The following is a 9222-nucleotide window of genomic DNA, read 5'->3' on the forward strand; positions in this document are numbered from 1 at the left end:
AAGTCCTTATTTGACTTCTTACAATTATGCCCTGATTTGGCACTATAAGAGACAGTCGCCGACAGCGTGGCTGCTCTATCGAAAAACAAAACGAACTCCTGCCTAGTTCAGTGACAATGTACACTGTCGCAAGCTATTGCGCAATTCTGCACGTGGTTCACGCACGGCTATCCACCTCTTTTGAAGTGGTGCGTTCGTGCGAATGTTTGGGTTTGTTCGGACCTACTGTCCAATTACTATAGTCGTTAAAGATGTTAGGGAGTATCAGAACAGTCACTGGTTTTAGCATCACCTGTATCATCTTGATGTAGAGTCCCTGGCCCATCTCCGTCCCTCCCTGGGTCAGCAGCACCGAGCCGTCCACGTACACGTGCACCAGAGCACCTGCCTACATACCAACATGTTCCCGTACAAACATTTGGAAGAACGGTTGAGGAAATAATGGACATCTAACAGGAACGGATTAAACTTTCCGATGGCTTTGTTGCAGTGATTCTGCAGCTAACTCAAATATTTTGAAGATAACGAAAATGTACACGTACCTTACAAAGAAATCTGTCTTTGAAGCCGACGCCAAAGCGATAGGGAACCATCGCAAAGCCACGTTTCTTCCAACGATTGTGTCTGTAGTATGTCAACACTGAGGTTCAAGTCAATACAACAGATACAGAATATACGTGAATTGCAAAGTCATTGACATATGTATAATACCAGAAATAAGCGAAGTACTTCCGAATGATTCGTTTGTTTTCCTGTACACAGAAAATATAAACATAAGAGAAGACGCAGTCCACTCGTCGTGGCTGGTATGTTTATAAACCCTACAGAGGTGTTTATAAGCTTATGCCATCCTACACTCATACCTAGTAAACTGTTGTACCTTTCTCGCATGTTCAATATGTGTAACGGTCATATCGGGATAGTTGCACATGACATACCTGTGAAACTGTTGCACCTGACCCTATCAGGAAATACGTAGATAGCTCTTGTACATGGCCCACCTGGTAAACCCCTTCATCTGATTCACCTGCTAAATCTATACACGTGGCATACCTGTAAAACTGTTGAGCTTGAACCTATCAGAAAATACTTTGATAGCTCTTGCACATGGCTCATCTGGTAAATTAAACCCCTTCATCTGATTCAACTGCTAAATTCGCACATGTGGCATACCTGTAAAACTGTTGCACCTGACTCACCTGTTAAACTCCTTCGCCCTTGTATTCCGGACTTCATACTGACTTTCCTCCAGACACTGACGCCAACACCGAGACAGCGTGCAGTTGTCCAGCAACATCGTCGTCACCATGACGTCACCCTCTCTCAACATGTTCATCTCACGCACCTGCCAACAGCATTCTACATAGATATCCGATACTAGGATCGGGTGTGGGTGCGGGTGCGGGTGTTGGTGTTGGTGTTGGTGTTGGTTTGGTGTGGGTTCGAGTTCAAAGGTGCGGTTCGGGTTCGTTGGTTCGGGTGTGGGTGTGGGTGTGGTGGGTGTGGGTGTTGGTGTGGGTGTGGATGTGTCTGCGAGTGCGTATGCTCTATTGACATGTCATCTAACATTGTCTGGTCCAGACTCGATTATTAACAGACCGCCACCATATAGTTGGAACATTGCTGAGTACGGCGTTAAACAACAAACCAACAAAACAAACATATACGACAATATATTGTATTGCCAAAACGAAACCTATCATAGGCATGTCAGCATAAGGTGTAAATGCCAAATACTGAATGGGTGAGGGTATTGTGGAAGGATTAATCCAGGTCACCAAGTCCAACAAGGAATTATTATATTCAATATATACCTTGGCTTCAGCCATGTTGAGCCTGCTGGCAACCTTTGTCATTATCACCTCCGACACCAGGAAACTGTCAGGCAGACCGAACCCTCTGAGGGCTGTATTAGGTGGAGTGTTCGTCTTACACAGGTAGCCCCGTTATACGGCAGTTGGGGTAACGGTACGCTGACTCGAAGTTCAACACACTCAACTGCAGAACCTGTGAACATATGAAACGTAACTAGGGTAGACATGTGATTATGATGTCGAACACTATTGTCGTAGGGATTGATCTTGTATATTCTGCGAGAAAATATATATACTCACGCCAAAGGCTATGTCAGCAGAATGGCCAGCGTCGACGTACATGTCCATGGCAACGCTCTGGATCCGGCCGTCTTTGGTGTAGCCGACCTGAAGAAACACCAGACGTGTTGGCGTTGGCATTGGCGTTGGTTGTGTTGGTGTTGGTGTTGGTTGTGTTGGTGTTGGTTGTGTTGGTATTGGTTTTGGTGTTGGTTGTGTTGGTGTTGGTTGTGTTGGTGTTGGTGTTGGTTGTGTTGGTGTTGGTTGTGTTGGTGTTGGTGTTGGTGTTGGTTGTGTTGGTGTTGGTGTTGGTGTTGGTGTTGGTGTTGGTGATGGTGGTTGGTGTTGGTGTTGGTGTTGGTGTTGGTGTTGGTGTTGGTTGTGTTGGTGTTGGTGTTGGTGTTGGTGCTGGTGTTGGTGCTGGTGTTGGTGTTGGTTGTGTTGGTTGTGTTGGTTGTGTTGGTGTTGGTGTTGGTGTTGGTGGTTGTGTGGTGTTGTACTGGTGTTGGTGTTGGTGTTGGTGTTGGTGTTGGTGCTGGTGTTGGTGCTGGTGTTGGTGTTGGTTGTGTTGGTTGTGTTGGTGTTGGTGTTGAATTGCTGGTGTTGGTGTTGGTGTTGGTGTTGGTGTTGGTGTTGGTGTTGAAGTTTGTGTTGGTGTTGGAGTCTGCTGGCAACCTTTTGTCATTATCACCTCCGACACCAAGAAACTGTCAGGCAGACCGAACCCTCTGAGGGCTGTATTAGGTGGAGTGTTCGTCTTACACAGGTACCCCGTTATGCGGCAGTTGGGGTAACGGTACGCTGACTCGAAGTTCAACACACTCAACTGCAGAACCTGTGAACATATGAAACGTAACTAGGGTAGACATGTGATTATGATGTCGAACACTATTGTCGTAGGGATTGATCTTGTATATTCTGCGAGAAAATATATATACTCACGCCAAAGGCTATGTCAGCAGAATGGCCAGCGTCGACGTACACGTCCATGGCAACGCTCTGGATCCGGCCGTCTTTGGTGTAGCCGACCTGAAGAAACACCAGACACATGACTGTGTGACGCAGATATTAAGCAAATGTCCACAAGTGTGTTCCTTCCTTAAGGCCACACAACTGACAAGTTTTCAGAAGGTTGCAGCAAAAATTTTTCAAGATTCTTTATTTGTAGAGAAGGCCACATGACCCGTTGTACAAATATTAAATATATAAAATATTTACGAGTTACAGTGAACATGTCCTTTACTCTTTGAGTAGACATAGGGTATTTGGCTAAGTTGAACAATGCATTACAATAATGTATTATAATGCTAAAAACGGCGTAAGACCCTGGCCATTCAGTTCACGAAGGTCTTATCAGCCTTTCAAGCACACACTGGAACTCTTTCATCTCAAGTAGTTGAAGTTTCAGCTTGTGACCCAAACGCGATCTACAGTATTAGATGTTGATGTCCTTACTTTGTACTTGGCGTGAAACCTGGGCCCCTTCCCCGAGATGGTCATGTCCGTTCTCCGGTCCAGCACACATCTCACCGGCCGCCGGTACCTGCAACAGCGACAACACATCGTGTACACGACGTCATGACAAAACTTTCAGTGCAAAGTATATGTTTGTTAAACCTTGTCATACTGAGACTCGGTCTCGATTCCCAACATGGGTTCAAGAGGTTCGTTCTGAACGTCTCCGCTGCGAGACCGGGGCGGTGGGGTAGCCTAGTGGTTAAAGCGTTGGCTCTTCACGCCGACGACCCGGGTTCGAATCCCCACATGGGTACAATGAGTGAAGCCCATTTCTGGTGTCCCCCGCCGTGATATTGCTGGAATATTGCTAAAAGCGGCGTAAAACCAAACTCAGTCAGTCAGTCAGTCCCTGCGACACCACTGCTGAAATCAAATGTTTCAGGCAAAATAGTTTCTGTTATTCTCGTTTCATATGTAAGGTGAGGTGAAATTGGGTTTTACCAATTTCTGGTGTACCCCGCTGTGATATTACTGGAATATTGCTGGAATATTGCTAAAAGCGGCGTAAAACCCAACTCACAAATAAGGTTGAGTCTGTGATGCATAAACTTACTTGTAGGCAGCTACGGCCACAGGTTGACAAAGGAGGTTGATTCTTGTCTCCCTTCCACCGAAAGCACCACCTGTAAGTGAAGCAATGTGAAGAAACATAAAAATACATCAACCTTTAACACTAATACGTATCCGCTAAACCTCACAGAAACACCGCCTCCGTGGTGTAGTGGTTAGAGCCTCCCTCCCGGAGAGTGGAAGGTCGCTGGTTCGATCCCCGACCGCGTCATACCAAAAGACGTTAAAATTTGGTACTTGTTGGTCCCTGTCTGGCGCTCGGCATTAATGAATTACAATAGGGACTGGTCGGTTCGGAGTCAGTATAATGTGTCTGAGTGGGGTATTCATGCTTCACTGCGGCATGGTATCTCAGTGGGCTAGCACTATAAAACCAGCTTAAGTCTGGGCTAGTACAAGCAGCCGCACATACACATACACATGCATGCACGTCGTCATATGAGCGAAATATTCTCAAACACGACGTAAAACCCAATTTCACCTCACTACAGAAACACCAGTATGTATCAGCAACATTCCAGCTATATGGCGGCGGTCTGTAAATGATGAAGACAATAAAGTGATCAACATAATGAGCATCGATCAACGCAATTGGGATACGATGACATATGTCAACCAAGTCAGCGAGCCTGACCACCCGATCCCGTTTGCCGCCTCATACGACAAGCATGTGTTGCTGAAGATCAATTCTAACCCGGAACTTCACGGGACCAACTAACATGTGACTAACATCAAGCACGTGCTAATTTAATGGACCAGGATCTACACGAAAAGGTCAAGAAAGTGCTTGATAAAGGCACTTGCAACTATATCGAAATGTCAAGCAAGTGCTAGCATAGTAAATATTATTTTTCATGTTATTTCCCGGGGTATACGATGTCAAACTAAAACAGTGAGTCTGTGTGACCCCTGCTGTTTTGTACAGAAAGCAACTCACCCAATCTCTTGACATGACACACCACGCGGTTGAGAGGAATACCCAGGACCTCAGCTACACTATTCTGTAAATGATAGTTAGGATCGGAACATGTATCAACAATGGGATGCTAACTGATACAAGTCCAGTGATCAATATTATTTACTTAATATACCAACATTATACATTCATATTGAACAAGAAAAACATCGAGACAAGCTATGCTCACGGCGCTCCTAATTATTAGCCAAGTCGGCAGTTCATGGATAATTGATTTTGAATTCTCAACTCCATGGGAAGTATACACCCTATCTGGTCACTATATATATAAGACCAGAGACATTCATTATTTTATGTAGCTCAGTCATATATCTGACTATGATAATAGGTGTACAATAAATACTCATAACCCTGTGGATGTATAATCTAAACATACGCTGTTGGCCTACAAAGACAATCAGCTGACACACAATTATATTAGACAAAAGCAACACACCTGCGCCGAGGAAGGATCTTGTGCTGTACAGTAGAGGTCCACCTCGTTGTGCTCTGCTCTTGGCGTTACCAGAACACCCTGCCTCTCCATGTAGAAGTGTTCACGGGCGTCGATGTCCACGTGACCCACAATAACGTCATCAGACGCAGCGAAACCGGCTTCAACGTCACCGAAGACAATGGCTGGCTTTGGCCAGTTCCTCAGTATAAAACGCCTTCTCTCGTATGGCGTCCTGGAACACCAGGTGAGAAAGATGATGATTAAATAAACAAGGAGGCAAATGGATAATTGTTGAGTGTGTCAGTCAAGTTAATACCAGAGTGCCAGCATTTTGTGTTGACCCTGGACGGAGAAGGCTAGAGCAAATTGGCAGTGCCAGTAGCTTAAATCAGGTCTCCTCTCCATTGTGCCGGTAGTTTAAATCTCCTCTCCATTATAACCTAAACTCAGTTGCCGACACAGAACCAATACCGTACCTCAATAGAAAGAATGGCAGGTAGATCCTCGTATGTCACCGTCACGTGTCTTGCTGCTTCCTGCGCCACCTGGCGATCTTCGGCAAGCACAAGGCCGATAATCTGACCACAACACTTCACCTGAAGAATTACACGAATAGTGTAAATGAAAGAGTTTCTGAAATGTCACTGTACGACTGACATAGAGCCTGAGTCATTTTGTATCATGCCATTTCAGAACACTCTATTACACATATTGCTGATAAGGGGGCCTTTGGGTGCATTGAGTGAGTGAGCGAGCGAACGAGCGCCTGAGTTTCACTTTTATCTGAAGTTGGCTACAGTCTATCAGTACTATACAGTACAAAAACAAAAAGAAAGTATTATACAGAATGAATTTGTTCTAAATCTGTATCAGCTGTCTGTCAACAAGGTTCATTGACTAGTAACCTTTCCCTTCTGGCAAGCGGTTTTGAATAATTATGATTGAAAGATAACTTTTGTTAACTAACCTCTGTTTCAGCAAATGCCTGTTCATCCTGTATAGCACATCCCCACAGGTTCTTCCCTGGCACATCCTGGTGATCCACATATCCCGTTACCCCGGGCAACGCAATAGCTTTGGTCACGTCCACGTCCTTGATTCGAGCGTGTGGTCGCGTGCTCAGCACAAGTCCAGCATACAGTTCACCTACAGCGTACATCATATATATAGCGTTATGGTAGGACAAATTTAAATTTCTGTGTCAATGCCCATTTAATGAAACAATCTAATGCTACGATCAATCTGTCAAACGGACCCTAGGACGGAACAAGGACGTAAAATGTGTTGCCATAGCTACCTTCAGATCGCGGCATGTCGTCCAGGTACACAGCCTCTCCACACGTCATCTGTAGGGCACTGGAGTGTGGGATAGGACGACGTATGGCATCTTCCGGAGGTTGATCTGGACCGACAGGGTCAAACACTCGGGTACTCTCGTAGTCCACAGTAGACAGGGCAGAGGGGCCGTTGGGGTCAGTCTTCGGTGAAAAGAAACAGGGCGACTAAGTACTCTGACACTTTCTCTCTGGTGGAGAATATGGAGATAAAACTCTCAGTACAGTCTATAAGGCCAGCAGGTTGACTTTAGACATGGCAGAGGGGCCATTGAGGACAGAGAAAGGATACAAAATGACCTTGAACTCTGGTAATCTGTTAGCAGAGAAAGTGCTGTTGGTACAGTGTAGAGAGAGGATTAAATGAACAGCAACATCCTACAGTTTGATTCTGATATCCGTGGTTGTAGATGAAACCGCTGTAACAGATGAAACCGCTGTAACAGATGAAATCGCTGTTACAAATGAAACTACTGTTACAGATGAAACCACTGTTACAGATGAAACCGCTGTAACAGATGAAATCGCTGTTACAAATGAAACTACTGTAACAGATGAAACCACTGTAACAGATTAAGCCACTGTTACAGATGAAACTGCTGTAACAGATGAGACCGCTGTAACAGATTAAACTGCTGTAACAGATTAAACCACCTCGGTATTCTGATCGTGAGAGGTGACCGAATGGGATCGGGTGGCCAGGCTTTGTGACTTAGTTGATTGCCTGTATTTATGATGCCCCAGTGTCGTTGATCGTTGATCAATCTTTCAGAAACTGTCTTGTCTGTGCAACATATTATCTTACAGACCGTTCCTGTTTAAATAACTGCTGCATTCGCATTCGCGGTCGCGTATACCACTTGTCTACCTTTCCACTGATGGTCTCTTCTATAGCAAACATGAACTTGAAAGCTTGTGCCATAGCGACATGCCGGGCGTCTTTAGTGACGGTCGTCCTGTTGTCGAGGAGATTGCCAATGGATTTAAGAACGGTGGTCACCAGTGATAGAGACCAGCATCTGAGAAAGTGAGAAGCAGAATTCACATATTAGCAACGTGGAGATAACAATTGATGTCAGATGCCAGCTAAATATACTGACGTTAGACATGGTTATAATCATCGACATCTCATAAATATTATCACTGACATCAAATACAATTCTCTTGAAGTCAAATACATGTACGTGACAGGAAGAAATTCACAAAAGGCGGATATAATTTAGAGCGGTTACATCAGATTCCATCTAAACGGAGGTGTTCAGTGATGTATGATTCCAGTGATGAACCAAAGATCAGTTCAAAATTTCTCATTTACAAATATAATCATCTTTTCCTTGACCATGTTCAGGCTATTCCGTGGAATAAGTCAATGAGAAGCTGCTCTTTGGCCTGATGATGGCATCACTTATCATACTCACTTTCCTGCCATTTCCTGCTGAAGAGCTTGAATTTTCACAACCGGCTGGAAACATTTCCCGCCAAAAGTGAAATGAATGTCCTCGATGACATCACTTCCTGGTTGAAATGACATCACTGTTACAGCATTTACGTATGACGTATCGAACCCTCGGCGTTCTGGCTGCTTGTAGAACATCACGTGATCACCCTGTCACCACAAACATGAATCAAGTTACGACACGTGATAACGCTGAAACTAAATAAGGAATACGTGTGATGTGAAAACAAAACCATTACTCTTCATAAACACGCACCTGTTTCGTGAAGGGCAAGGTGACGTAGATGAGGACGTCAGTGGGGTCAAGGCCTTTTAAGGGAGGCATAGACTTTATCACGTCACGGTAAGGCAGAGTGCGTTCACCTTTGACTGGGAAATAAAACTATAGCTGTAATACAATACACTCATCTATTGAAACGCAAAGTTATCGTTAATTGTATTATATATTTATACGCATCATCAATGCTAATTGAAGACGCATTTAAAACATGTCCTTGAATACCAAACATCTCACATTGAAAATGTAATCCATTTCTGTATAGACATCTGAAATGCACAGACACAAACTCTGCTCTTTGCCACCGTTGTGTAGGTGACAGCACTGCGTGTGTAAACTACCAGAATTATTCTTACCTGCGTTGTCGACGTGGAGCATGGCGTCGAGAGCCAGGAAGACTGGTTGGAGATCAGAAACAGTGGCCGAGTTGAGAAGATTGCCCCCAATACTCTGTAATGAACGGTGATGTATTAAGTACTTTCTGCCATCACCAACCACCACCGACAAAGTTATCATCCTTCAAGTTTTCATTTTTCTGTTTATATCCCCAAGTAAGGGAACA

At 44.6% G+C, this 9222-nt stretch overlaps 3 protein-coding genes across 3 annotated transcripts in view; all 3 read right to left on the reverse strand.

The window, feature by feature from the left end:
• Positions 1-2203, reverse strand: part of LOC124283167 (xanthine dehydrogenase/oxidase-like) — a 13123-nt gene extending 10920 nt beyond the window's left edge. The window contains exons 1-5 of the mRNA XM_046719191.1: positions 2115-2203; positions 1815-2007; positions 1200-1345; positions 543-624; positions 293-388 (exon numbers count right to left, since the gene is read on the reverse strand). Coding sequence (XP_046575147.1) covers positions 293-388; positions 543-624; positions 1200-1345; positions 1815-1856 — 366 coding nt within the window. The 5' untranslated portion in view covers positions 1857-2007; positions 2115-2203. The remainder of the gene's footprint in view (positions 1-292; positions 389-542; positions 625-1199; positions 1346-1814; positions 2008-2114) is intronic.
• Positions 1930-5683, reverse strand: LOC124283208 (xanthine dehydrogenase-like). The gene is made up of 8 exons (XM_046719239.1): positions 5594-5683; positions 5119-5182; positions 4165-4234; positions 3549-3636; positions 3036-3122; positions 2785-2928; positions 2115-2201; positions 1930-2007 (listed from the first exon to the last, which is right to left on the reverse strand). Exons 1-8 carry the CDS (start codon positions 5681-5683, stop codon positions 1930-1932), a joined length of 708 nt encoding a protein of 235 aa, XP_046575195.1.
• LOC124283209 (xanthine dehydrogenase/oxidase-like) lies at positions 5638-9176 on the reverse strand. The gene is made up of 8 exons (XM_046719240.1): positions 9017-9176; positions 8640-8752; positions 8346-8533; positions 7796-7946; positions 6891-7071; positions 6561-6739; positions 6070-6189; positions 5638-5825 (listed from the first exon to the last, which is right to left on the reverse strand). The coding sequence occupies exons 1-8, from the start codon at positions 9174-9176 to the stop codon at positions 5760-5762; spliced, it is 1158 nt and encodes a 385-aa protein (XP_046575196.1). The 3' UTR covers positions 5638-5759.
• Between the last annotated feature and the right edge of the window lie 46 nt (positions 9177-9222).

Source organism: Haliotis rubra, unplaced genomic scaffold, assembly GCF_003918875.1.
Source record: "Haliotis rubra isolate DU_JTF1 unplaced genomic scaffold, ASM391887v1 Scf310, whole genome shotgun sequence".
Classification (NCBI taxonomy): Eukaryota; Metazoa; Mollusca; class Gastropoda; order Lepetellida; family Haliotidae; genus Haliotis; species Haliotis rubra.

Coding starts and splice junctions, on each gene's coding strand:
- LOC124283208 (XM_046719239.1), bottom strand. CDS start 5,683: ATGGAGAGGCAGGGTGTTCTGGTAACGCCAAGAGCAGAGCACAACGAG. Junction 2,929..3,035: donor CTGCTGACATAGCCTTTGGC/GTGAGTATATAT, acceptor ATATGTTCACAG/GTTCTGCAGTTGAGTGTGTT. Junction 2,202..2,784: donor ACAGTTTCTTGGTGTCGGAG/GTGATAATGACA, acceptor GTGTTTCTTCAG/GTCGGCTACACCAAAGACGG.
- LOC124283209 (XM_046719240.1), bottom strand. CDS start 9,176: ATGATAACTTTGTCGGTGGTGGTTGGTGATGGCAGAAAGTACTTAATA. Junction 6,740..6,890: donor CGACATGCCGCGATCTGAAG/GTAGCTATGGCA, acceptor TGTACGCTGTAG/GTGAACTGTATGCTGGACTT. Junction 6,190..6,560: donor AGGCATTTGCTGAAACAGAG/GTTAGTTAACAA, acceptor GTAATTCTTCAG/GTGAAGTGTTGTGGTCAGAT.